The sequence below is a fragment of the Puntigrus tetrazona genome, chromosome 1 (genome assembly GCF_018831695.1).
Source record: "Puntigrus tetrazona isolate hp1 chromosome 1, ASM1883169v1, whole genome shotgun sequence".
Classification (NCBI taxonomy): domain Eukaryota; kingdom Metazoa; phylum Chordata; class Actinopteri; order Cypriniformes; family Cyprinidae; genus Puntigrus; species Puntigrus tetrazona.
In genome coordinates this window covers 21,758,162-21,784,180 of record NC_056699.1, presented here as the reverse complement: position 1 = coordinate 21,784,180, position 26,019 = coordinate 21,758,162, and the positions used below count along the sequence as shown (strand labels likewise).

Genomic DNA, 26,019 nt, shown 5'->3' with positions numbered 1-26,019 from the left:
AACAGAGACTGATCAAAGATTTGGTTTTCTCCTGCAGCTGAACACTCTTCTGAATGAACCTGGCAGCCCAGCTTTCCAATCCAAATTTTCCAACTTCACGTAAGATGAAAACTCATGTGACAATCTTCCTTTAATCTGTCTTCTCATTTTAGTTCAATAAAGCCGTGGGAAATACCATATACCTTAAAAAATAAACAACTGAACTAAACATCTTTAGATAGGGGGATTAAAGTCCCTAACAGATATCTCCTATGTGTCCTGTAGGAGCGCTACAAACCAGATTGATGGCAAGATGGGTTATAACTTCAATGGTGGAGATGCCCTGCAACCAGTCAGCTTCCTAAATGAGTTACTTGTGTCAACCACGACAACGGTGCTTCCAGAAACAACAACCAGTTTCTTTGTGACTTCACCAAACCTCATGTAAGTGTTGGTTTTCAATTTCGGAGAAGAATTAAAACTGCATAAAAATTTTTTTACTCTTAAAATCTGATGCACATTGAACAAACTGTGTTTTGCTTACAGATCTGGTTCAGCAGTCGTCATAGCCAGGCTGGTGTTCAACTCATCATCTCCAGTTCCCAGTGAAGATCTGGTCCTCAGGGCTATCAACACTCTCCGTAATTCCAGAGAGTCAAAGCTGAATGAATCAGTGAAAGTGGTGAATGTCACCTATGAGAGTAAGTGTCATGAAAGAAGGTTTAAAACATTTTCACAGGGAAATGAGAACAACTGATATAAATGGCAAGTTTTTAACCAAATAAAATGTCATATTTTTGTCTTCACACAGAAATCTCAGAAACCTCATATGCTGTGGTATTTCAAATTAAAGTGGTTAACATCAGCATGCCAGTGGACCAGGTGCTCAGAAACAATACCTGCCAGGAAGTGCAGAAAATCATCGATAATTCGGTAAATGTTAAAAATGTACAATCTAAAATAGTTTAGGTCCAATGGCAGCATTTCAACAGAGACTGACCAACGATTTGGTTTTCTCCTGCAGCTGAACACTCTTCTGAATGAACCTGGCAGCCCAGCTTTCCAATCCAAATTTTCCAACTTCACGTAAGATGAAAACTCATGTGACAATCTTCATTTAATCTGTCTTCTCATTTTAGTTCAATAAAGCCGTGGGAAATACCATATACCTTAAAAAATAAACAACTGAACTAAACATCTTTAGATGGGGTTAAAGTCCCTAACAGATATCTCCTATGTGTCCTGTAGGAGCGCTACAAACCAGATTGATGGCAAGATGGGTTATAACTTCAATGGTGGAGATGCCCTGCAACCAGTCAGCTTCCTAAATGAGTTACTTGTGTCAACCACGACAACGGTGCTTCCAGGAACAACAACCAGTTTCTTTGTGACTTCACCAAACCTCATGTAAGTGTTGGTTTTCAATTGCGGAGAAGAATTAAAACTGCAAAAAAATTTTTTTACTCTTAAAATCTGATGCACATTGAACAAACTGTGTTTTGCTTACAGATCTGGTTCAGCAGTCGTCATAGCCAGGCTGGTGTTCAACTCATCATCTCCAGTTCCCAGTGAAGATCTGGTCCTCAGGGCTATCAACACTCTCCGTAATTCCAGAGAGTCAAAGCTGAATGAATCAGTGAAAGTGGTGAATGTCACCTATGAGAGTAAGTGTCATGAAAGAAGGTTTAAAACATTTTCACAGGGAAATGAGAACAACTGATATAAATGGCAAGTTTTTAACCAAATAAAATGTCATATTTTTGTCTCACACAGAAATCTCAGAAACCTCATATGCTGTGGTATTTGAAATTAAAGTGGTTAACATCAGCATGCCAGTGGACCAGGTGCTCAGAAACAATACCTGCCAGGAAGTGCAGAAAATCATCGATAATTCGGTAAATGTTAAAAATGTACAATCTAAAATAGTTTAGGTCCAATGGCAGCATTTCAACAGAGACTGATCAAAGATTTGGTTTTCTCCTGCAGCTGAACACTCTTCTGAATGAACCTGGCAGCCCAGCTTTCCAATCCAAATTTTCCAACTTCACGTAAGATGAAAACTCATGTGACAATCTTCATTGAATCTGTCTTCTCATTTTAGTTCAATAAAGCCGTGGGAAATACCATATACCTAAAAAATAAACAACTGAACTAAACATCTTTAGATAGGGGGATTAAAGTCCCTAACAGATATCTCCTATGTGTCCTGTAGGAGCGCTACAAACCAGATTGATGGCAAGATGGGTTATAACTTCAATGGTGGAGATGCCCTGCAACCAGTCAGCTTCCTAAATGAGTTACTTGTGTCAACCACGACAACGGTGCTTCCAGGAACAACAACCAGTTTCTTTGTGACTTCACCAAACCTCATGTAAGTGTTGGTTTTCAATTTCGGAGAAGAATTAAAACTGCAAAAGAATTTTTTACTCTTAAAATCTGATGCACATTGAACAAACTGTGTTTTGCTTACAGATCTGGTTCAGCAGTCGTCATAGCCAGGCTGGTGTTCAACTCATCATCTCCAGTTCCCAGTGAAGATCTGGTCCTCAGGGCTATCAACACTCTCCGTAATTCCAGAGAGTCAAAGCTGAATGAATCAGTGAAAGTGGTGAATGTCACCTATGAGAGTAAGTGTCATGAAAGAAGGTTTAAAACATTTTCACAGGGAAATGAGAACAACTGATATAAATGGCAAGTTTTTAACCAAATAAAATGTCATATTTTTGTCTCCACACAGAAATCTCAGAAACCTCATATGCTGTGGTATTTGAAATTAAAGTGGGTAACATCAGCATGCCAGTGGACCAGGTGCTCAGAAACAATACCTGCCAGGAAGTGCAGAAAATCATCGATAATTCGGTAAATGTTAGAAATGTACAATCTGAAATAGTTTAGGTCCAATGGCAGCATTTCAACAGAGACTGATCAAAGATTTGGTTTTCTCCTGCAGCTGAACACTCTTCTGAATGAACCTGGCAGCCCAGCTTTCCAATCCAAATTTTCCAACTTCACGTAAGATGAAAACTCATGTGACAATCTTCATTGAATCTGTCTTCTCATTTTAGTTCAATAAAGCCGTGGGAAATACCATATACCTTAAAAAATAAACAACTGAACTAAACATCTTTAGATAGGGGGATTAAAGTCCCTAACAGATATCTCCTATGTGTCCTGTAGGAGCGCTACAAACCAGATTGATGGCATGATGGGTTATAACTTCAATGGTGGAGATGCCCTGCAACCAGTCAGCTTCCTAAATGAGTTACTTGTGTCAACCACGACAACGGTGCTTCCAGGAACAATAACCAGTTTCTTTGTGACTTCACCAAACCTCATGTAAGTGTTGGTTTTCAATTTCGGAGAAGAATTAAAACTGCAAAAAGAATTTTTTACTCTTAAAATCTGATGCACATTGAACAAACTGTGTTTTGCTTACAGATCTGGTTCAGCAGTCGTCATAGCCAGGCTGGTGTTCAACTCATCATCTCCAGTTCCCAGTGAAGATCTGGTCTTCAGGGCTATCAACACTCTTCGTAATTCCAGAGAGTCAAAGCTGAATGAATCAGTGAAAGTGGTGAATGTCACCTATGAGAGTAAGTGTCATGAAAGAAGGTTTAAAACATTTTCACAGGAAATGAGAACAACTGATATAAATGGCAAGTTTTTAACCAAATAAAATGTCATATTTTTGTCTCCACACAGAAATCTCAGAAACCTCATATGCTGTGGTATTTGAAATTAAAGTGGTTAACATCAGCATGCCAGTGGACCAGGTGCTCAGAAACAATACCTGCCAGGAAGTGCAGAAAATCATCGATAATTCGGTAAATGTTAGAAATGTACAATCTAAAATAGTTTAGGTCCAATGGCAGCATTTCAATAGAGACTGACCAAAGATTTGGTTTTCTCCTGCAGCTGAACACTCTTCTGAATGAACCTGGCAGCCCAGCTTTCCAATCCAAATTTTCCAACTTCACGTAAGATGAAAACTCATGTGACAATCTTCATTGAATCTGTCTTCTCATTTTAGTTCAATAAAGCCGTGGGAAATACCAAATACCTAAAAAAAAATAAACAACTGAACTAAACATCTTTAGATGGGGGTTAAAGTCCCTAACAGATATCTCCTATGTGTCCTGTAGGAGCGCTGCAAACCAGATTGATGGCATGATGGGTTATAACTTCAATGGTGGAGATGCCCTGCAACCAGTCAGCTTCCTAAATGAGTTACTTGTGTCAACCACGACAACGGTGCTTCCAGAAACAACAACCAGTTTCTTTGTGACTTCACCAAACCTCATGTAAGTGTTGGTTTTCAATTGGGAGAAGAATTAAAACTGCAAAAATAATTTTTACTCTTAAAATCTGATGCACATTGAACAAACTGTGTTTTGCTTACAGATCTGGTTCAGCAGTCGTCATAGCCAGGCTGGTGTTCAACTCATCATCTCCAGTTCCCAGTGAAGATCTGGTCCTCAGGGCTATCAACACTCTTCGTAATTCCAGAGAGTCAAAGCTGAACGAATCAGTGAAAGTGGTGAATGTCACCTATGAGAGTAAGTGTCATGAAAGAAGGTTTAAAACATTTTCACAGGAAATGAGAACAACTGATATAAATGGCAAGTTTTTAACCAAATAAAATGTCATATTTTTGTCTCCACACAGAAATCTCAGAAACCTCATATGCTGTGGTATTTGAAATTAAAGTGGGTAACATCAGCATGCCAGTGGACCAGGTGCTCAGAAACAATACCTGCCAGGAAGTGCAGAAAATCATCGATAATTCGGTAAATGTTAGAAATGTACAATCTGAAATAGTTTAGGTCCAATGGCAGCATTTCAACAGAGACTGATCAAAGATTTGGTTTTCTCCTGCAGCTGAACACTCTTCTGAATGAACCTGGCAGCCCAGCTTTCCAATCCAAATTTTCCAACTTCACGTAAGATGAAAACTCATGTGACAATCTTCATTTAATCTGTCTTCTCATTTTAGTTCAATAAAGCCGTGGGAAATACCATATACCTTAAAAAATAAACAACTGAACTAAACATCTTTAGATAGGGGGATTAAAGTCCCTAACAGATATCTCCTATGTGTCCTGTAGGAGCGCTACAAACCAGATTGATGGCAAGATGGGTTATAACTTCAATGGTGGAGATGCCCTGCAACCAGTCAGCTTCCTAAATGAGTTACTTGTGTCAACCACGACAACGGTGCTTCCAGGAACAACAACCAGTTTCTTTGTGACTTCACCAAACCTCATGTAAGTGTTGGTTTTCAATTGCGGAGAAGAATTAAAACTGCAAAAAGAATTTTTACTCTTAAAATCTGATGCACATTGAACAAACTGTGTTTTGCTTACAGATCTGGTTCAGCAGTCGTCATAGCCAGGCTGGTGTTCAACTCATCATCTCCAGTTCCCAGTGAAGATCTGGTCCTCAGGGCTATCAACACTCTCCGTAATTCCAGAGAGTCAAAGCTGAATGAATCAGTGAAAGTGGTGAATGTCACCTATGAGAGTAAGTGTCATGAAAGAAGGTTTAAAACATTTTCACAGGGAAATGAGAACAACTGATATAAATGGCAAGTTTTTAACCAAATAAAATGTCATATTTTTGTCTTCACACAGAAATCTCAGAAACCTCATATGCTGTGGTGTTTGAAATTAAAGTGGTTAACATCAGCATGCCAGTGGACCAGGTGCTCAGAAACAATACCTGCCAGGAAGTGCAGAAAATCATCGATAATTCGGTAAATGTTAGAAATGTACAATCTAAAATAGTTTAGGTCCAATGGCAGCATTTCAACAGAGACTGATCAAAGATTTGGTTTTCTCCTGCAGCTGAACACTCTTCTGAATGAACCTGGCAGCCCAGCTTTCCAATCCAAATTTTCCAACTTCACGTAAGATGAAAACTCATGTGACAATCTTCATTTAATCTGTCTTTTCATTTTAGTTCGATAAAGCCGTGGAAATACCATATACCTAAAAAATAAACAACTGAACTAAACATCTTTAGATAGGGGATTAAAGTCCCTAACAGATATCTCCTATGTGTCCTGTAGGAGCGCTACAAACCAGATTGATGGCAAGATGGGTTATAACTTCAATGGTGGAGATGCCCTGCAACCAGTCAGCTTCCTAAATGAGTTACTTGTGTCAACCACGACAACGGTGCTTCCAGGAACAACAACCAGTTTCTTTGTGACTTCACCAAACCTCATGTAAGTGTTGGTTTTCAATTGCGGAGAAGAATTAAAACTGCAAAAATAATTTTTACTCTTAAAATCTGATGCACATTGAACAAACTGTGTTTTGCTTACAGATCTGGTTCAGCAGTCGTCATAGCCAGGCTGGTGTTCAACTCATCATCTCCAGTTCCCAGTGAAGATCTGGTCCTCAGGGCTATCAACACTCTCCGTAATTCCAGAGAGTCAAAGCTGAATGAATCAGTGAAAGTGGTGAATGTCACCTATGAGAGTAAGTGTCATGAAAAGAAGGTTTAAAACATTTTCACAGGGAAATGAGAACAACTGATATAAATGGCAAGTTTTTAACCAAATAAAATGTCATATTTTTGTCTCCACACAGAAATCTCAGAAACCTCATATGCTGTGGTATTTGAAATTAAAGTGGGTAACATCAGCATGCCAGTGGACCAGGTGCTCAGAAACAATACCTGCCAGGAAGTGCAGAAAATCATCGATAATTCGGTAAATGTTAAAAATGTACAATCTAAAATAGTTTAGGTCCAATGGCAGCATTTCAACAGAGACTGATCAAAGATTTGGTTTTCTCCTGCAGCTGAACACTCTTCTGAATGAACCTGGCAGCCCAGCTTTCCAATCCAAATTTTCCAACTTCACGTAAGATGAAAACTCATGTGACAATCTTCATTGAATCTGTCTTCTCATTTTAGTTCAATAAAGCCGTGGGAAATACCATATACCTTAAAAAATAAACAACTGAACTAAACATCTTTAGATAGGGGGATTAAAGTCCCTAACAGATATCTCCTATGTGTCCTGTAGGAGCGCTACAAACCAGATTGATGGCAAGATGGGTTATAACTTCAATGGTGGAGATGCCCTGCAACCAGTCAGCTTCCTAAATGAGTTACTTGTGTCAACCACGACAACGGTGCTTCCAGGAACAACAACCAGTTTCTTTGTGACTTCACCAAACCTCATGTAAGTGTTGGTTTTCAATTGCGGAGAAGAATTAAAACTGCAAAAATAATTTTTTACTCTTAAAATCTGATGCACATTGAACAAACTGTGTTTTGCTTACAGATCTGGTTCAGCAGTCGTCATAGCCAGGCTGGTGTTCAACTCATCATCTCCAGTTCCCAGTGAAGATCTGGTCTTCAGGGCTATCAACACTCTTCGTAATTCCAGAGAGTCAAAGCTGAATGAATCAGTGAAAGTGGTGAATGTCACCTATGAGAGTAAGTGTCATGAAAGAAGGTTTAAAACATTTTCACAGGGAAATGAGAACAACTGATATAAATGGCAAGTTTTTAACCAAATAAAATGTCATATTTTTGTCTCCACACAGAAATCTCAGAAACCTCATATGCTGTGGTATTTGAAATTAAAGTGGTTAACATCAGCATGCCAGTGGACCAGGTGCTCAGAAACAATACCTGCCAGGAAGTGCAGAAAATCATCGATAATTCGGTAAATGTTAAAAATGTACAATCTGAAATAGTTTAGGTCCAATGGCAGCATTTCAACAGAGACTGATCAAAGATTTGGTTTTCTCCTGCAGCTGAACACTCTTCTGAATGAACCTGGCAGCCCAGCTTTCCAATCCAAATTTTCCAACTTCACGTAAGATGAAAACTCATGTGACAATCTTCATTTAATCTGTCTTCTCATTTTAGTTCAATAAAGCCGTGGGAAATACCATATACCTTAAAAAATAAACAACTGAACTAAACATCTTTAGAGATAGGGGATTAAAGTCCCTAACAGATATCTCCTATGTGTCCTGTAGGAGCGCTACAAACCAGATTGATGGCAAGATGGGTTATAACTTCAATGGTGGAGATGCCCTGCAACCAGTCAGCTTCCTAAATGAGTTACTTGTGTCAACCACGACAACGGTGCTTCCAGGAACAACAACCAGTTTCTTTGTGACTTCACCAAACCTCATGTAAGTGTTGGTTTTCAATTGCGGAGAAGAATTAAAACTGCAAAATAATTTTTACTCTTAAAATCTGATGCACATTGAACAAACTGTGTTTTGCTTACAGATCTGGTTCAGCAGTCGTCATAGCCAGGCTGGTGTTCAACTCATCATCTCCAGTTCCCAGTGAAGATCTGGTCCTCAGGGCTATCAACACTCTCCGTAATTCCAGAGAGTCAAAGCTGAATGAATCAGTGAAAGTGGTGAATGTCACCTATGAGAGTAAGTGTCATGAAAGAAGGTTTAAAACATTTTCACAGGAAATGAGAACAACTGATATAAATGGCAAGTTTTTAACCAAATAAAATGTCATATTTTTGTCTCCACACAGAAATCTCAGAAACCTCATATGCTGTGGTATTTGAAATTAAAGTGGTTAACATCAGCATGCCAGTGGACCAGGTGCTCAGAAACAATACCTGCCAGGAAGTGCAGAAAATCATCGATAATTCGGTAAATGTTAAAATGTACAATCTGAAATAGTTTAGGTCCAATGGCAGCATTTCAACAGAGACTGATCAAAGATTTGGTTTTCTCCTGCAGCTGAACACTCTTCTGAATGAACCTGGCAGCCCAGCTTTCCAATCCAAATTTTCCAACTTCACGTAAGATGAAAACTCATGTGACAATCTTCATTTAATCTGTCTTCTCATTTTAGTTCAATAAAGCCGTGGGAAATACCATATACCTTAAAAAATAAACAACTGAACTAAACATCTTTAGATGGGGATTAAAGTCCCTAACAGATATCTCCTATGTGTCCTGTAGGAGCGCTACAAACCAGATTGATGGCAAGATGGGTTATAACTTCAATGGTGGAGATGCCCTGCAACCAGTCAGCTTCCTAAATGAGTTACTTGTGTCAACCACGACAACGGTGCTTCCAGAAACAACAACCAGTTTCTTTGTGACTTCACCAAACCTCATGTAAGTGTTGGTTTTCAATTGGGAGAAGAATTAAAACTGCAAAAGAAATTTTACTCTTAAAATCTGATGCACATTGAACAAACTGTGTTTTGCTTACAGATCTGGTTCAGCAGTGGTCACAGCCAGGCTGGTGTTCAATTCATCATCTCCAGTTCCCAGTGAAGATCTGGTCCTCAGGGCTATCAACACTCTCCGTAAATCCAGAGAGTCAAAGCTGAATGAATCAGTGAAAGTGGTGAATGTCACGTATGAGAGTAAGTGTCATGAAAGAAGGTTTAAAACATTTCCACAGGGAAAAGAGAACAACTGATATAAATGGCAAGTTTTTAACCAAATAAAATGTCATATTTTTGTCTTCACACAGAAATCTCAGAAACCTCATATGCTGTGGTGTTTGAAATTAAAGTGGTTAACATCAGCATGCCAGTGGACCAGGTGCTCAGAAACAATACCTGCCAGGAAGTGCAGAAAATCATCGATAATTCGGTAAATGTTAAAAATGTACAATCTAAAATAGTTTAGGTCCAATGGCAGCATTTCAACAGAGACTGACGAAAGATTTGGTTTTCTCCTGCAGCTGAACACTCTTCTGAATGAACCTGGCAGCCCAGCTTTCCAATCCAAATTTTCCAACTTCACGTAAGATGAAAACTCATGTGACAATCTTCATTGAATCTGTCTTCTCATTTTAGTTCAATAAAGCCGTGGGAAATACCAAATACCTAAAAAAAAAAAACAACTGAACTAAACATTTTTTAGATGGGATTAAAGTCACTAACAGATATCTCCTATGTGTTCTGTAGGAGCGCTACAAACCAGATTGATGGCAAGATGGGTTATAACTTCAATGGTGGAGATGCCCTGCAACCAGTCAGCTTCCTAAATGAGTTACTTGTGTCAACCACGACAACGGTGCTTCCAGGAACAACAACCAGTTTCTTTGTGACTTCACCAAACCTCATGTAAGTGTTGGTTTTCAATTGCGGAGAAGAATTAAAACTGCAAAAAGAATTTTTACTCTTAAAATCTGATGCACATTGAACAAACTGTGTTTTGCTTACAGATCTGGTTCAGCAGTGGTCACAGCCAGGCTGGTGTTCAACTCATCATCTCCAGTTCCCAGTGAAGATCTGGTCCTCAGGGCTATCAACACTCTTCGTAATTCCAGAGAGTCAAAGCTGAATGAATCAGTGAAAGTGGTGAATGTCACCTATGAGAGTAAGTGTCATGAAAGAAGGTTTAAAACATTTTCACAGGGAAATGAGAACAACTGATATAAATGGCAAGTTTTAACCAAATAAAATGTCATATTTTTGTCTCCACACAGAAATCTCAGAAACCTCATATGCTGTGGTATTTGAAATTAAAGTGGTTAACATCATCATGCCAGTGGACCAGGTGCTCAGAAACAATACCTGCCAGGAAGTGCAGAAAATCATCGATAATTCGGTAAATGTTAAAAATGTACAATCTAAAATAGTTTAGGTCCAATGGCAGCATTTCAACAGAGACTGATCAAAGATTTGGTTTTCTCCTGCAGCTGAACACTCTTCTGAATGAACCTGGCAGCCCAGCTTTCCAATCCAAATTTTCCAACTTCACGTAAGATGAAAACTCATGTGACAATCTTCATTGAATCTGTCTTCTCATTTTAGTTCAATAAAGCCGTGGGAAATACCAAATACCTAAAAAAATAAACAACTGAACTAAACATTTTTAGATGGGGATTAAAGTCACTAACAGATATCTCCTATGTGTCCTGTAGGAGCGCTACAAACCAGATTGATGGCATGATGGGTTATAACTTCAATGGTGGAGATGCCCTGCAACCAGTCAGCTTCCTAAATGAGTTACTTGTGTCAACCACGACAACGGTGCTTCCAGGAACAACAACCAGTTTCTTTGTGACTTCACCAAACCTCATGTAAGTGTTGGTTTTCAATTTCGGAGAAGAATTAAAACTGCAAAAAGAATTTTTACTCTTAAAATCTGATGCACATTGAACAAACTGTGTTTTGCTTACAGATCTGGTTCAGCAGTCGTCATAGCCAGGCTGGTGTTCAACTCATCATCTCCAGTTCCCAGTGAAGATCTGGTCCTCAGGGCTATCAACACTCTCCGTAATTCCAGAGAGTCAAAGCTGAATGAATCAGTGAAAGTGGTGAATGTCACCTATGAGAGTAAGTGTCATGAAAGAAGGTTTAAAACATTTTCACAGGAAATGAGAACAACTGATATAAATGGCAAGTTTTAACCAAATAAAATGTCATATTTTTGTCTCCACACAGAAATCTCAGAAACCTCATATGCTGTGGTATTTGAAATTAAAGTGGGTAACATCAGCATGCCAGTGGACCAGGTGCTCAGAAACAATACCTGCCAGGAAGTGCAGAAAATCATCGATAATTCGGTAAATGTTAGAAATGTACAATTTGAAATAGTTTAGGTCCAATGGCAGCATTTCAACAGAGACTGATCAAAGATTTGGTTTTCTCCTGCAGCTGAACACTCTTCTGAATGAACCTGGCAGCCCAGCTTTCCAATCCAAATTTTCCAACTTCACGTAAGATGAAAACTCATGTGACAATCTTCCTTTAATCTGTCTTCTCATTTTAGTTCAATAAAGCCGTGGGAAATACCAAATACCTAAAAAAATAAACAACTGAACTAAAAGTCTTTAGATGGGGGTTAAAGTCCCTAACAGATATCTCCTATGTGTCCTGTAGGAGCGCTGCAAACCAGATTGATGGCATGATGGTTTATAACTTCAATGGTGGAGATGCGCTGCAACCAGTCAGCTTCCTAAATGAGTTACTTGTGTCAACCACGACAACGGTGCTTCCAGGAACAACAACCAGTTTCTTTGTGACTTCACCAAACCTCATGTAAGTGTTGGTTTTCAATTGTGGAGAAGAATTAAAACTGCAAAAGAATTTTTACTCTTAAAATCTGATGCACATTGAACAAACTGTGTTTTGCTTACAGATCTGGTTCAGCAGTCGTCATAGCCAGGCTGGTGTTCAACTCATCATCTCCAGTTCCCAGTGAAGATCTGGTCCTCAGGGCTATCAACACTCTCCGTAATTCCAGAGAGTCAAAGCTGAATGAATCAGTGAAAGTGGTGAATGTCACCTATGAGAGTAAGTGTCATGAAAGAAGGTTTAAAACATTTTCACAGGGAAATGAGAACAACTGATATAAATGGCAGTTTTTAACCAAATAAAATGTCATATTTTTGTCTTCACACAGAAATCTCAGAAACCTCATATGCTGTGGTATTTCAAATTAAAGTGGTTAACATCAGCATGCCAGTGGACCAGGTGCTCAGAAACAATACCTGCCAGGAAGTGCAGAAAATCATCGATAATTCGGTAAATGTTAAAAATGTACAATCTAAAATAGTTTAGGTCCAATGGCAGCATTTCAACAGAGACTGACCAACGATTTGGTTTTCTCCTGCAGCTGAACACTCTTCTGAATGAACCTGGCAGCCCAGCTTTCCAATCCAAATTTTCCAACTTCACGTAAGATGAAAACTCATGTGACAATCTTCATTGAATCTGTCTTCTCATTTTAGTTCAATAAAGCCGTGGGAAATACCATATACCTTAAAAAATAAATAACTGAACTAAACATCTTTAGATGGGGGTTAAAGTCCCTAACAGATATCTCCTATGTGTCCTGTAGGAGCGCTACAAACCAGATTGATGGCATGATGGGTTATAACTTCAATGGTGGAGATGCCCTGCAACCAGTCAGCTTCCTAAATGAGTTACTTGTGTCAACCACGACAACGGTGCTTCCAGGAACAACAACCATTTTCTTTGTGACTTCACCAAACCTCATGTAAGTGTTGGTTTTCAATTTCGGAGAAGAATTAAAACTGCATAAAAATTTTTTTACTCTTAAAATCTGATGCACATTGAACAAACTGTGTTTTGCTTACAGATCTGGTTCAGCAATCGTCATAGCCAGGCTGGTGTTCAACTCATCATCTCCAGTTCCCAGTGAAGATCTGGTCTTCAGGGCTATCAACACTCTTCGTAATTCCAGAGAGTCAAAGCTGAATGAATCAGTGAAAGTGGTGAATGTCACCTATGAGAGTAAGTGTCATGAAAGAAGGTTTAAAACATTTTCACAGGGAAATGAGAACAACTGATATAAATGGCAAGTTTTTAACCAAATAAAATGTCATATTTTTGTCTCCACACAGAAATCTCAGAAACCTCATATGCTGTGGTATTTCAAATTAAAGTGGTTAACATCAGCATGCCAGTGGACCAGGTGCTGAGAAACAATACCTGCCAGGAAGTGCAGAAAATCATCGATAATTCGGTAAATGTTAGAAATGTACAATCTAAAATAGTTTAGGTCCAATGGCAGCATTTCAATAGAGACTGACCAAAGATTTGGTTTTCTCCTGCAGCTGAACACTCTTCTGAATGAACCTGGCAGCCCAGCTTTCCAATCCAAATTTTCCAACTTCACGTAAGATGAAAACTCATGTGACAATCTTCATTTAATCTGTCTTCTCATTTTAGTTCAATAAAGCCGTGGGAAATACCAAATACCTAAAAAAATAAACAACTGAACTAAAAATCTTTAGATGGGGGTTAAAGTCCCTAACAGATATCTCCTATGTGTCCTGTAGGAGCGCTGCAAACCAGATTGATGGCATGATGGGTTATAACTTCAATGGTGGAGATGCGCTGCAACCAGTCAGCTTCCTAAATAAGTTACTTGTGTCAACCACGACAACGGTGCTTCCAGGAACAACAACCAGTTTCTTTGTGACTTCACCAAACCTCATGTAAGTGTTGGTTTTCAATTGCGGAGAAGAATTAAAACTGCAAAAATAATTTTTTACTCTTAAAATCTGATGCACATTGAACAAACTGTGTTTTGCTTACAGGTCTGGTTCAGCAGTCGTCATAGCCAGGCTGGTGTTCAACTCATCATCTCCAGTTCCCAGTGAAGATCTGGTCCTCAGGGCTATCAACACTCTCCGTAATTCCAGAGAGTCAAAGCTGAATGAATCAGTGAAAGTGGTGAATGTCACCTATGAGAGTAAGTGTCATGAAAGAAGGTTTAAAACATTTTCACAGGAAATGAGAACAACTGATATAAATGGCAAGTTTTTAACCAAATAAAATGTCATATTTTTGTCTCCACACAGAAATCTCAGAAACCTCATATGCTGTGGTATTTGAAATTAAAGTGGGTAACATCAGCATGCCAGTGGACCAGGTGCTCAGAAACAATACCTGCCAGGAAGTGCAGAAAATCATCGATAATTCGGTAAATGTTAGAAATGTACAATCTGAAATAGTTTAGGTCCAATGGCAGCATTTCAACAGAGACTGATCAAAGATTTGGTTTTCTCCTGCAGCTGAACACTCTTCTGAATGAACCTGGCAGCCCAGCTTTCCAATCCAAATTTTCCAACTTCACGTAAGATGAAAACTCATGTGACAATCTTCATTTAATCTGTCTTCTCATTTTAGTTCAATAAAGCCGTGGGAAATACCATATACCTTAAAAAAATAAACAACTGAACTAAACATCTTTAGATAGGGGATTAAAGTCCTAACAGATATCTCCTATGTGTCCTGTAGGAGCGCTACAAACCAGATTGATGGCAAGATGGGTTATAACTTCAATGGTGGAGATGCCCTGCAACCAGTCAGCTTCCTAAATGAGTTACTTGTGTCAACCACGACAACGGTGCTTCCAGGAACAACAACCAGTTTCTTTGTGACTTCACCAAACCTCATGTAAGTGTTGGTTTTCAATTTCGGAGAAGAATTAAAACTGCATAAAAATTTTTTTACTCTTAAAATCTGATGCACATTGAACAAACTGTGTTTTGCTTACAGATCTGGTTCAGCAGTCGTCATAGCCAGGCTGGTGTTCAACTCATCATCTCCAGTTCCCAGTGAAGATCTGGTCTTCAGGGCTATCAACACTCTTCGTAATTCCAGAGAGTCAAAGCTGAATGAATCAGTGAAAGTGGTGAATGTCACCTATGAGAGTAAGTGTCATGAAAGAAGGTTTAAAACATTTTCACAGGGAAATGAGAACAACTGATATAAATGGCAAGTTTTTAACCAAATAAAATGTCATATTTTTGTCTCCAAACAGAAATCTCAGAAACCTCATATGCTGTGGTATTTGAAATTAAAGTGGTTAACATCAGCATGCCAGTGGACCAGGTGCTCAGAAACAATACCTGCCAGGAAGTGCAGAAAATCATAGATAATTCGGTAAATGTTAAAAATGTACAATCTAAATTAGTTTAGGTCCAATGGCAGCATTTCAACAGAGACTGACCAACGATTTGGTTTTCTCCTGCAGCTGAACACTCTTCTGAATGAACCTGGCAGCCCAGCTTTCCAATCCAAATTTTCCAACTTCACGTAAGATGAAAACTCATGTGACAATCTTCATTTAATCTGTCTTCTCATTTTAGTTCAATAAAGCCATGGGAAATACCATATACCTTAAAAAATAAACAACTGAACTAAACATCTTTAGATAGGGGGATTAAAGTCCCTAACAGATATCTCCTATGTGTCCTGTAGGAGCGCTACAAACCAGATTGATGGCAAGATGGGTTATAACTTCAATGGTGGAGATGCCCTGCAACCAGTCAGCTTCCAAAATGAGTTACTTGTGTCAACCACGACAACGGTGCTTCCAGGAACAACAACCAGTTTCTTTGTGACTTCACCAAACCTCATGTAAGTGTTGGTTTTCAATTGCGGAGAAGAATTAAAACTGCAAAAAGAATTTTTTACTCTTAAAATCTGATGCACATTGAACAAACTGTGTTTTGCTTACAGATCTGGTTCAGCAGTCGTCATAGCCAGGCTGGTGTTCAACTCATCATCTCCAGTTCCCAGTGAAGATCTGGTCCTCAGGGCTATCAACACTCTCCGTAATTCCAGAGAGTCAAAGCTGAATGAATCAGTGAAAGTGGTGAATGTCACCTATGAGAGTAAGTGTCATGAAAGAAGGTTTAAAACATTTTCACAGGGAAATAAGAACAACTGATATAAATGGCAAGTTTTTAACCAAATAAAATGTCATATTTTTGTCTCCACACAGAAATCTCAGAAACCTCATATGCTGTGGTATTTGAAATTAAAGTGGGTAACATCAGCATGCCAGTGGACCAGGTGCTCAGAAACAATACCTGCCAGGAAGTGCAGAAAATCATCGATAATTCGGTAAATGTTAGAAATGTACAATCTAAATTAGTTTAGGTCCAATGGCAGCATTTCAACAGAGACTGACCAACGATTTGGTTTTTCTCCTGCAGCTGAACACTCTTCTGAATGAACCTGGCAGCCCAGCTTTCCAATCCAAATTTTCCAACTTCACGTAAGATGAAAACTCATGTGACAATCTTCATTGAATCTGTCTTCTCATTTTAGTTCAATAAAGCCGTGGGAAATACCAAATACCTAAAAAAATAAACAACTGAACTAAACATTTTTTGATTGGGATTAAAGTCCTAACAGATATCTCCTATGTGTCCTGTAGGAGCGCTACAAACCAGATTGATGGCAAGATGGGTTATAACTTCAATGGTGGAGATGCCCTGCAACCAGTCAGCTTCCTAAATGAGTTACTTGTGTCAACCACGACAACGGTGCTTCCAGGAACAACAACCAGTTTCTTTGTGACTTCACCAAACCTCATGTAAGTGTTGGTTTTCAATTGCGGAAAAGAATTGAAACTGCAAAAATAATTTTTTACTCTTAAAATCTGATGCATATTGAACAAACTGTGTTTTGCTTACAGATCTGGTTCAGCAGTCGTCATAGCCAGGCTGGTGTTCAACTCATCATCTCCAGTTCCCAGTGAAGATCTGGTCCTCAGGGCTATCAACACTCTCCGTAATTCCAGAGAGTCAAAGCTGAATGAATCAGTGAAAGTGGTGAATGTCACCTATGAGAGTAAGTGTCATGAAAGAAGGTTTAAAACATTTCCACAGGAATGAGAAAAACTCATATAAATGGCAAGTTTTTAACCAAATAAAATGTCATATTTTTGTCTCCACACAGAAATCTCAGAAACCTCATATGCTGTGGTATTTGAAATTAAAGTGGGTAACATCAGCATGCCAGTGGACCAGGTGCTCAGAAACAATACCTGCCAGGAAGTGCAGAAAATCATCGATAATTCGGTAAATGTTAAAAATGTACAATCTGAAATAGTTTAGGTCCAATGGCAGCATTTCAACAGAGACTGATCAAAGATTTGGTTTTCTCCTGCAGCTGAACACTCTTCTGAATGAACCTGGCAGCCCAGCTTTCCAATCCAAATTTTCCAACTTCACGTAAGATGAAAACTCATGTGACAATCTTCATTTAATCTGTCTTCTCATTTTAGTTCAATAAAGCCGTGGGAAATACCATATACCTTAAAAAATAAACAACTGAACTAAACATCTTTAGATAGGGGGATTAAAGTCCCTAACAGATATCTCCTATGTGTCCTGTAGGAGCGCTACAAACCAGATTGATGGCAAGATGGGTTATAACTTCAATGGTGGAGATGCCCTGCAACCAGTCAGCTTCCTAAATGAGTTACTTGTGTCAACCACGACAACGGTGCTTCCAGGAACAACAACCAGTTTCTTTTTGACTTCACCAAACCTCATGTAAGTGTTGGTTTTCTATTGCGGAGAAGAATTAAAACTGCAAAAATAATTTTTTACTCTTAAAATCTGATGCACATTAAACAAACTGTGTTTTGCTTACAGATCTGGTTCAGCAGTCGTCATAGCCAGGCTGGTGTTCAACTCATCATCTCCAGTTCCCAGTGAAGATCTGGTCCTCAGGGCTATTAACACTCTCCGTATTTCCAGAGAGTCAAAGCTGAATGAATCAGTGAAAGTGGTGAATGTCACCTATGAGAGTAAGTGTCATGAAAGAAGGTTTAAAACATTTTCATATGGAAATGAGAAAACATGATATAAATGGCAAGTTTTTAACCAAATAAAATGTCATATTTTTGTCTCCACACAGAAATCTCAGAAACCTCATATGCTGTGGTATTTGAAATTAAAGTGGTTAACATCAGCATGCCAGTGGACCAGGTGCTCAGAAACAATACCTACCAGGAAGTGCAGAAAATCATTGATAATTCGGTAAATGTTAAAAATGTACAATCTAAAATGGTTTAGGTCCAATGGCAGCATTTCAACAGAGACTGACGAAAGAATTGCTTTTCTTCTGCAGCTGAACACTCTTCTGAATGAACCTGGCAGCCCAGCATTCCAATCCAAATTTTCCAACTTCACGTAAGATGAAAACTCATGTGACAATCTTCATTTAATGTGTCTTCTCATTTTAGTTCAATATAGCCATGGGAAATACCAAATACCTAAAAAAATAAACAACTGAACTAAACTTTTTTAGATGGGGATTAAAGTCCCTAACAGATATCTCCTATGTGTCCTGTAGGAGCGCTACAAACCAGATTGATGGCAAGATGGGTTATAACTTCAATGATGAAGATGCCATGCAACCAGTCAGCTTCCTAAATGAGTTACGTGTGTCAACCACGACAACGGTGCTTCCAGAAACAACAACCAGTTTCTTCGTGACTTCACCAAACCTCATGTAAGTGTTGGTTTTCAGTTGGGAGAAGAATTAAAACTGCAAAAGGAATTTTACTCTTAAAATCTGATGCACATTGAACAAACTGTGTTTTGCTTACAGATCTGGTTCAGCAGTGGTCACAGCCAGGCTGGTTTTCAACTCATCATCTCCAGTTCCCAGTGAAGATCTGGTCCTCAGGGCTATCAACACTCTCCGTAATTCCAGAGAATCAGACCTGAATGAATCAGTGAAAGTGGTGAATGTCACCTATGAGAGTAAGTGTCATGAAAGAAGGTTTAAAACATTTTCACAGGGAATTGAGAAAAACTGATATAAATGGCAAGTTTTTCACCAAATAAAATGTCATGTTTTTGTCTCCACACAGAAATCTCAGAAACCTCATATGCTGTGGTGTTTGAAATTAAAATGGTTAACATCAGCATGCCAGTGGACCAGGTGCTCAGAAACAACACCTACCAGGAAGTGCAGAAAATCATCAATAATTCGGTAAATTTTAAAAATGTGTAATTTAAAATAGTTTAGGTCCAATGGCAGAAGGATGAACAGAGATTGACGAAAGATTTGGTTTTCTCCTGCAGCTGAACACTCTTCTGAATGAACCTGGCAGCCCAGCTTTCCAATCCAAATTTTCCAACTTCACGTAAGATGAAAACTCATGTGACAATCTTCAGTCAATGTGTCTTCTCATTTTAGTTCACTAAAGCCATGGAAAATAACTAAAAAAATAAACAACTGAACTATACATTTTTAGATGGGGATAAAAGTCACTAACAGATATCTCCTATGTGTCCTGTAGGAGCACTATAAACCAGATTGATGGTAAGATGGGTTATAACTTCAATGGTGGAGATGCCATTCAACCAGTCAGCTTCCTAAATAAACTAATCCCACCGACAGGTTTGTCAAAAATGACAATGGATTGCAAATATTGTAACTGCCAGCTTCCTCCATTAATCGTTACTTTCTTTTACAGTCTTAACAACAGCCAGTACTCTGACAACTACTCCACTGATAGTGTAAGAGCAATGATTTCAGTCTTTACTGTTTTTTTTATTTTTATTTTAATTTCATACCTTAATCCATCTTATTTCTTATCATTGTAGGCGTGGCAAAGCACTTATATTCATTCGCCTCGTGTTTGTCACACTGGCCCCCCTGCCAAATCCAGATAAGGTTATTGAGGTGGCCAACACTCTGCTGAAAACACGTCTGGCAACCAAACAAGATACCACAACACAAGACCTGAGTGATTCTGTGAGCTTAGTCAATGTCACATATACAAGTGAGATTATCTCTCCTTTTTTTGTTGAGAATATGCTATTTATTTTTTGTAAATCTTTAGCTTTTATAGCCTTTAATTAAATTAACAAATAATATTAAGCAATGCATTAGTGAAATTTCACCATCCACATATAACCACACAACTAATTAATTTTATTTTATGCATTTTTAAGAAATCAATGAGACGGCATATGCTCTCAACTTTGGATTTGAAATCAGCAATATAACTATGTCTGAAAAAGTTGAACTCAGGAATGGTACCCATCTGTTAATACAAGACTCTATAAACTCATTGGTGAGTTGGAGACATTTCAGTACAATAGTCTTTTACCATCACTTTTTCTTATTCCGCCTCTGTTTTATTTACCACATTAATCTTGACACATTTATAAACAAATTCATCGATTTTTTTTAGCTAGGCAAGATCCTCCTCAGTAACTCTTCAGCTCCTTTCATTAAGTTCCAAGAAGCTGATTTCACGTAAGTTCTTACTTTTTACTTTGATTTAAGAAAATATGTCCTCATGGCTCTTCGTTGGTGTTAGCTGGGACGTTTAAGTACACTGCTACATGATTAAAAATAAATTTTAGTTATTGACTTTAGTTTCTCGTTGTACATTTCAATCTCACCACAGGGGCAATTCCACTGTGATTCAGGCCAAAGTAGAGTATGTTTTCTCACCAAATGACTTCATGCAACCCAGTATTTTTGTTCAGGAACTTCAACTTGCTGAAGGTATTGTCATATCATCCACACCTGCTGCACTTTTATGTTTCAATGCTGTATTTGTGTAAAAATAAGATTAATTCTACTTCATTAATCACTACTTTCTTTTTCAGTGAATGCACTGACAACAAGCACAACTTCACCACCAATCTTGTAAGACCAATAAGTGATTTTTTTAAAGATAGTTGTTGTTACGTTACATTGATATTAAGTCTAACATTTCTGTGGTTTCATTCCAATTATTTATCATCTTTCATGCAGGATTAGGAAGGCAATTATTAAGATTCGTCTTGACTTTATCACATTGGGTCCAAGACCAAGTAAGGATAATGTTCTAGAGGTGGTTAAAACAGTGCTGGCTACAAATCTCACAACTAAACTAACCGTGAAAACAGTAAGCGTGAGTGATCCTGTGACCTTGGAGAATGTCGACTATTTAGGTGAGTTTTTCCTCTCCTTTCATGCTCAGTTTTTGTCATGAATATAAATAACATTGTATGCAAATGGTTTATCTGTTGTAATCATGTAGCCCTTATTTATGACTTCTTTTTAAGGAGAATAATAATAATAAAAACTGTTAATGCATAATGAATGTATAATAAAATACTACCACTCATATACAGTCACAAAACTAATTATTTTTGTCATTTATTTTAAAGCAATTAATGACACTGCCTACGCACTCACGTTCGCATTTGAAATCAACAAAGTATCACTGACAGAGTCAAGCAGGAATGAAGCCTACAAAGTAATCCAAAATAAAACAAATAACTTGGTGAGTAGGAAAGCCTTGGATATTGTTGTTCTGAAATTTCCCTATTTTAATCATTAACCTACTGTATTTTAAATGATGCACTCTACAGGTGACCCAGATCCTAAAAGACCCCTCAGTTAGTCTGCTCATTGTTCCTGATATCAAGTGAGTTCTGGCCCACTGTTTTTTACTTTATCTCAAGAAGAAATGTCTGAATGAATTGAAGAAAACTGCTTTCGTGATACTGTAGGTGAATAAAGAGAGATTATTTTTATATATATTCATTTTGTTTCTCACAGTATATTTTAATCTCTCCTCAGTGATGATCTCACCGTGATTGAGGCCAGTGTTACGTATGTTTTCTCACAATATAACAGCAACTCTGCTGCTGGTTTATTGGTTGGTACCCTTTTCAAGGTTTTTACCACACCAGTTCCAACCGTAACCACTACAATGTCAAACAACGGTACAAACGCAGCATGGGTTGTTGCCATCATTGTCCCCTGTGCTATTATCATCGGGCTCGTACCTTGCTGGATTCTCCTTTGCGTAAGTATTATGATGACTAAATGTCAAATATGTGCTTTAGTAGTGAGGCGATCAATATTCTAAAAGCAGACATAGCCTTTTAAATGTGTTATTTACAGCTAATTTAAAGTGTATAAATGATGTAAACTCTCACTTTGTCTGTTTCTGTGTTCAGTGTCTGCTGTGTGGGTGCTGTGCAGCAATCAGAAGACGTTGGCACAGAAGACGGTCGTACAACGTACAGTACACTACACGAAACAGCCTCTTCTAGATATATTCTAGAAAAAAAATTATTTTCCTGTATTGCTGGGCATACAGAACCTCTTAGAATGTGATGCAACTGTGATTTTTTTTAAACTGATATTTAAGGAATGACTTTATTTATTTAAAAATTCTGTTATGTAAAGTAATGATGATCTTGTTTTGTAAATGAAAGATTTATTTGGTAGTATGTATTTAATTTTAAGGGACAAATGCAGAATGTGTTGATCACTTCTTTATTCACGCACCATGTACTTTATCTCTGTCAAAAATAATATATTGGACCATGATGATGTATTTATGTATAAATCCACAATTAATGTAATAAGACAGTATAGTTAAAAACTATAATAAAAACAAATAAATATTTATATGAGAACATAATTGTATCCATATACTATAAAATACACTGAGTTTTACAGCTTTAATATGTTTGAAAAATGATTGGGCCAGTCAAACCAGTCTTTACTGTCTGATAAATGGTAAGACGGAATGGTTCTGAAGATTGATAAAACATCTTTAGAACAAACTAACTCTTTATTTGTAATACATTAGAAGGAGTATCATCCATTTTGTAGTACTGTATGACTTCTTTGTGAACAATTTAACAGACACACCTGAAAACAACAGCATTGAAAAAACATCTTTTGTTCTATTGTTCATATAGAAGATTTCTGAGAACTCAAGCAGGATTAAATTAAATTAAAATTAAATTATGCTCTGGTAGACATCTTTGATTGGCTAACAATGCAGCACCTTTAAATGCGTGGACATAATTGAGATGAGATGATAATTTCAATTTAAAATAATTCTATAAACAGAATTTCGCTTGGTAATTAAAAATTCCTCTATACATATATATGTACAGCAGAGGTCATCAGTGTGCACTGTTTTATATGTACAGGTCATCTAAAAAGTAAATGTCATCCTAAAAACACAGACAGAGCATAATTGCATGTACACATCATATGGTTATAAATCATCATATGATAAAAAAAAACTACTAAAATAAAAAACAGCTACTAAAATACATATAAATAAATTAACTAGGCAACGTAAACATATGAGTGAAAACAGGCAACTGGTACAAAGGCATGTACTGTCAAGAATAAAATACAGGATTACTGCAGGTCCATCAGGCCAGAAGTACTAGGGGACCTGCACAAGGGTTCTGAAAGAGTTTTGAACCACACAATCCAAGCGATGAAGGTCACCATGTGTTTTCTGGACCATGCGATGTCCACCCTCGTGGTTCAGGAATGCCACCTCTGGCTGTGTCTGGCTAACAAGAGGGATATGACAATGCAGCGCCGTTAAGAAGGGTGAAGGCCATCCACTTATACTGTATCTGAGTGCTTGGCTAGTGCTACCCAGCCAGTCTCACTGGCTCCTGCAGACCATCAGACTCAGCTATATGATTCAGTTTCCCATTTCTACCCATAAGTCCAGGGGCATCCACTTTACAGAATGTTCCTGTGCCGCCATGGTTTCAAGGAAGTTGCATCCTCAACTATCTGGACAACTGGCTTGTTAGTCTCAGGACCAGTCATCCAAGCACAGGGATCTGGTGCTCTTTGGGTCAACATTTAGTTTACAATCAAAGTAGACTAGTGAAATAGTGAAATATTGAAATCCCAACCTGTTCTCCAACCAATAAGCCCATATAGGTCATTTGTCCAAATCCCTGAAATACGACCCATAAGAGCATGTACTACTATTGTGCCCTATTGGCAGCAAGACATAATAATGTTTCAAACTCTCTTACCCGCTTCATAATTTGGGGTTTGCATAGTTTTACAATGATATGTGATCATGTGATAATGGGTTTGATCCCAGAGAACTCACATGCTCATAAAATGTTTATGCACTATACATCATGATTTAGCACTACCCCTGTAAGTGGTAGGTTTAGGAGTCGGTTAGGTGTGGTCATTCCTAAAATATGTACAAATTACAGTGAGATCAATGTAAAAGGTTCACACGTTGCATGTAAATAATGATGCAATTTCATTGCCAAGGACAGTAATATGTAATTTCATGACAGGCGCAGCAAGACACTGTCATTATTTTGACATAACTTTCAAACTGTAAATATAGGTCGTTTTTTTGTTAGAGGACAGGCTCTGAAATCCCCAATTTGTCCCCAATTCGTTGGTCATCTCTGTTTCCTCCGTCAAGAAAAAACGTTTATATACATAACCGAGATGTTTTTTTCTGTGTACTGATTTAACATCTCACTATGGGAACCCAGCCCCAACCTGTTGCACAGGACCATGCCCACATTCATTACAGCTTTTCCAAATAGATGAGCAATGATGAGATGTCTAAGAAACTTATGTAAGAATGTGCAAAGATAAAGTGGGATGGTTTCCTCTCTGTGTGTGTTCTAAGAAACTTAACCACAACTAAATGCTCAACAGAAATTTCTGTAAACAGATAAATGCAATTGGTTTCTGTAAAAAAAAATTGTTAAGCATTTACATGTTTTTTGAGTGTACTTGTGCCAACACTACATAACATGGTGAGGACATGGATGTATATAATCTTAAACATATAAGCTGGCTTTAGTGACATGTTCAGAGAGGGGCTGCAAGGGCCCCTTTTGCTGTTGAACTAAAACTTTTATGCAAAGCCTTTATTGTGAAGAAACGTGGGCGTAACTACAGTATACAGTAAACAACAGCTTCAATAATAAATAACAGAGTCTCAATAAGTAGCACTAAATATATGAATGTCACACAAATCACTTTGTTCCTCTGAAATGGAGAGAACACTGACCCTTCAAAGTTTTGCCAGGTATTATATTTGTTGTCTGCTAGAGACGTATTACCAATATGATCATCGTATAAATTTCAGAACAGAAAAGTATTTGCTTTTTAGTATTTCAAAACCTCTAAGCTAGGCTAAAAATAAATTCAAAGGCTATGTAATACAATTTTATTAATAGTTGCTTTTATCACAATTACTCAGATTTGACGCATTTGATGTGGGTTGGGTCGTGGCCCAACTGGATATACCAGTTCCCGCTGTGACGGTACAGCAACAGATTTGTGCAACTTCAAAACAAACAAGAGACAGATCAGAAATGTGACTGTTTATCGATAAACTGATTTTTGTCATGTTTGCACAGCACAAAACGCAATTGCTAATTATCAAATGTGTTCAATGACAGTCCAAATTTCAGCTGCTAGACCACCTGTAAACATTTTATAGAATAGTCTACATTTTTTGTCTGTGTTTCGGAGGCATTCATAGCACTAAAAAGTCTGCCACTAAACTGTTTCTGTTCCCTTTTATCTCTTGTCTTCATGATTCAAAAAGTTCTCACAGACCACAATGTGTTTTTTTAAGATAATCCCCTTTGTTCTAATTGAACTGTTACATGCATACCTGCCTTTGCAGCTGGGTATCGTCTGGAATGGTGAAAGGGAGTACTGGGAACAAATAGGATAGTGACAATATCAGGCAGCATGGTTGCCATTAAACAGGTCATATACAATCCATGCATTAAATGTTAAAGTGACAGCAAAAAAAAGGGTTTTGACAGCTTTATGTGTATTTGATACTTTAAATACAGTAAACCCACATATTGAGTTCATTTTGTGGTCTAATAGCAATTGAGTGGTTTACAATCATTTGTCTTAAAAGACCTATAAAACAGACAGACTTCCAGGATGACATAGCAATGCAAAGTAATGTCAGCAAAAGCAAGTAGGAGATGATAGTGCAGAATGACAGA

General features: G+C 38.0%; 1 protein-coding gene across 1 annotated transcript in view; it reads left to right on the top strand.

The window, feature by feature from the left end:
• Positions 1-22,300, top strand: part of LOC122348907 (uncharacterized threonine-rich GPI-anchored glycoprotein PJ4664.02-like) — a 37,864-nt gene extending 15,564 nt beyond the window's left edge. Inside the window, exons 56-144 of the mRNA XM_043244797.1 lie at positions 38-99; positions 265-423; positions 526-680; positions 791-912; positions 1,004-1,065; positions 1,228-1,386; positions 1,489-1,643; positions 1,753-1,874; positions 1,966-2,027; positions 2,192-2,350; positions 2,452-2,606; positions 2,717-2,838; positions 2,930-2,991; positions 3,157-3,315; positions 3,418-3,572; positions 3,682-3,803; positions 3,895-3,956; positions 4,122-4,280; positions 4,381-4,535; positions 5,610-5,731; positions 5,823-5,884; positions 6,047-6,205; positions 6,307-6,461; positions 6,573-6,694; positions 6,786-6,847; positions 7,013-7,171; positions 7,274-7,428; positions 7,539-7,660; positions 7,752-7,813; positions 7,980-8,138; positions 8,239-8,393; positions 8,503-8,624; positions 8,715-8,776; positions 8,940-9,098; positions 9,198-9,352; positions 9,463-9,584; positions 9,676-9,737; positions 9,902-10,060; positions 10,162-10,316; positions 10,426-10,547; positions 10,639-10,700; positions 10,864-11,022; positions 11,124-11,278; positions 11,387-11,508; positions 11,600-11,661; positions 11,825-11,983; positions 12,084-12,238; positions 12,348-12,469; positions 12,561-12,622; positions 12,786-12,944; positions 13,047-13,201; positions 13,312-13,433; positions 13,525-13,586; positions 13,750-13,908; positions 14,011-14,165; positions 14,275-14,396; positions 14,488-14,549; positions 14,714-14,872; positions 14,975-15,129; positions 15,240-15,361; positions 15,453-15,514; positions 15,680-15,838; positions 15,941-16,095; positions 16,206-16,327; positions 16,420-16,481; positions 16,644-16,802; positions 16,905-17,059; positions 17,168-17,289; positions 17,381-17,442; positions 17,608-17,766; positions 17,869-18,023; positions 18,134-18,255; positions 18,347-18,408; positions 18,572-18,730; positions 18,830-18,968; positions 19,106-19,216; positions 19,309-19,370; positions 19,527-19,627; positions 19,704-19,746; positions 19,834-20,012; positions 20,185-20,306; positions 20,427-20,491; positions 20,646-20,746; positions 20,851-20,890; positions 20,999-21,177; positions 21,397-21,512; positions 21,601-21,656; positions 21,812-22,040; positions 22,195-22,300. Of these exons, the coding sequence (XP_043100732.1) occupies positions 38-99; positions 265-423; positions 526-680; positions 791-912; positions 1,004-1,065; positions 1,228-1,386; positions 1,489-1,643; positions 1,753-1,874; positions 1,966-2,027; positions 2,192-2,350; positions 2,452-2,606; positions 2,717-2,838; positions 2,930-2,991; positions 3,157-3,315; positions 3,418-3,572; positions 3,682-3,803; positions 3,895-3,956; positions 4,122-4,280; positions 4,381-4,535; positions 5,610-5,731; positions 5,823-5,884; positions 6,047-6,205; positions 6,307-6,461; positions 6,573-6,694; positions 6,786-6,847; positions 7,013-7,171; positions 7,274-7,428; positions 7,539-7,660; positions 7,752-7,813; positions 7,980-8,138; positions 8,239-8,393; positions 8,503-8,624; positions 8,715-8,776; positions 8,940-9,098; positions 9,198-9,352; positions 9,463-9,584; positions 9,676-9,737; positions 9,902-10,060; positions 10,162-10,316; positions 10,426-10,547; positions 10,639-10,700; positions 10,864-11,022; positions 11,124-11,278; positions 11,387-11,508; positions 11,600-11,661; positions 11,825-11,983; positions 12,084-12,238; positions 12,348-12,469; positions 12,561-12,622; positions 12,786-12,944; positions 13,047-13,201; positions 13,312-13,433; positions 13,525-13,586; positions 13,750-13,908; positions 14,011-14,165; positions 14,275-14,396; positions 14,488-14,549; positions 14,714-14,872; positions 14,975-15,129; positions 15,240-15,361; positions 15,453-15,514; positions 15,680-15,838; positions 15,941-16,095; positions 16,206-16,327; positions 16,420-16,481; positions 16,644-16,802; positions 16,905-17,059; positions 17,168-17,289; positions 17,381-17,442; positions 17,608-17,766; positions 17,869-18,023; positions 18,134-18,255; positions 18,347-18,408; positions 18,572-18,730; positions 18,830-18,968; positions 19,106-19,216; positions 19,309-19,370; positions 19,527-19,627; positions 19,704-19,746; positions 19,834-20,012; positions 20,185-20,306; positions 20,427-20,491; positions 20,646-20,746; positions 20,851-20,890; positions 20,999-21,177; positions 21,397-21,512; positions 21,601-21,656; positions 21,812-22,040; positions 22,195-22,290 (10,824 nt within the window). The 3' untranslated portion in view covers positions 22,291-22,300. The remainder of the gene's footprint in view (positions 1-37; positions 100-264; positions 424-525; positions 681-790; positions 913-1,003; positions 1,066-1,227; positions 1,387-1,488; positions 1,644-1,752; positions 1,875-1,965; positions 2,028-2,191; positions 2,351-2,451; positions 2,607-2,716; positions 2,839-2,929; positions 2,992-3,156; positions 3,316-3,417; positions 3,573-3,681; positions 3,804-3,894; positions 3,957-4,121; positions 4,281-4,380; positions 4,536-5,609; positions 5,732-5,822; positions 5,885-6,046; positions 6,206-6,306; positions 6,462-6,572; positions 6,695-6,785; positions 6,848-7,012; positions 7,172-7,273; positions 7,429-7,538; positions 7,661-7,751; positions 7,814-7,979; positions 8,139-8,238; positions 8,394-8,502; positions 8,625-8,714; positions 8,777-8,939; positions 9,099-9,197; positions 9,353-9,462; positions 9,585-9,675; positions 9,738-9,901; positions 10,061-10,161; positions 10,317-10,425; positions 10,548-10,638; positions 10,701-10,863; positions 11,023-11,123; positions 11,279-11,386; positions 11,509-11,599; positions 11,662-11,824; positions 11,984-12,083; positions 12,239-12,347; positions 12,470-12,560; positions 12,623-12,785; positions 12,945-13,046; positions 13,202-13,311; positions 13,434-13,524; positions 13,587-13,749; positions 13,909-14,010; positions 14,166-14,274; positions 14,397-14,487; positions 14,550-14,713; positions 14,873-14,974; positions 15,130-15,239; positions 15,362-15,452; positions 15,515-15,679; positions 15,839-15,940; positions 16,096-16,205; positions 16,328-16,419; positions 16,482-16,643; positions 16,803-16,904; positions 17,060-17,167; positions 17,290-17,380; positions 17,443-17,607; positions 17,767-17,868; positions 18,024-18,133; positions 18,256-18,346; positions 18,409-18,571; positions 18,731-18,829; positions 18,969-19,105; positions 19,217-19,308; positions 19,371-19,526; positions 19,628-19,703; positions 19,747-19,833; positions 20,013-20,184; positions 20,307-20,426; positions 20,492-20,645; positions 20,747-20,850; positions 20,891-20,998; positions 21,178-21,396; positions 21,513-21,600; positions 21,657-21,811; positions 22,041-22,194) is intronic.
• Positions 22,301-26,019: the final 3,719 nt, after the last annotated feature.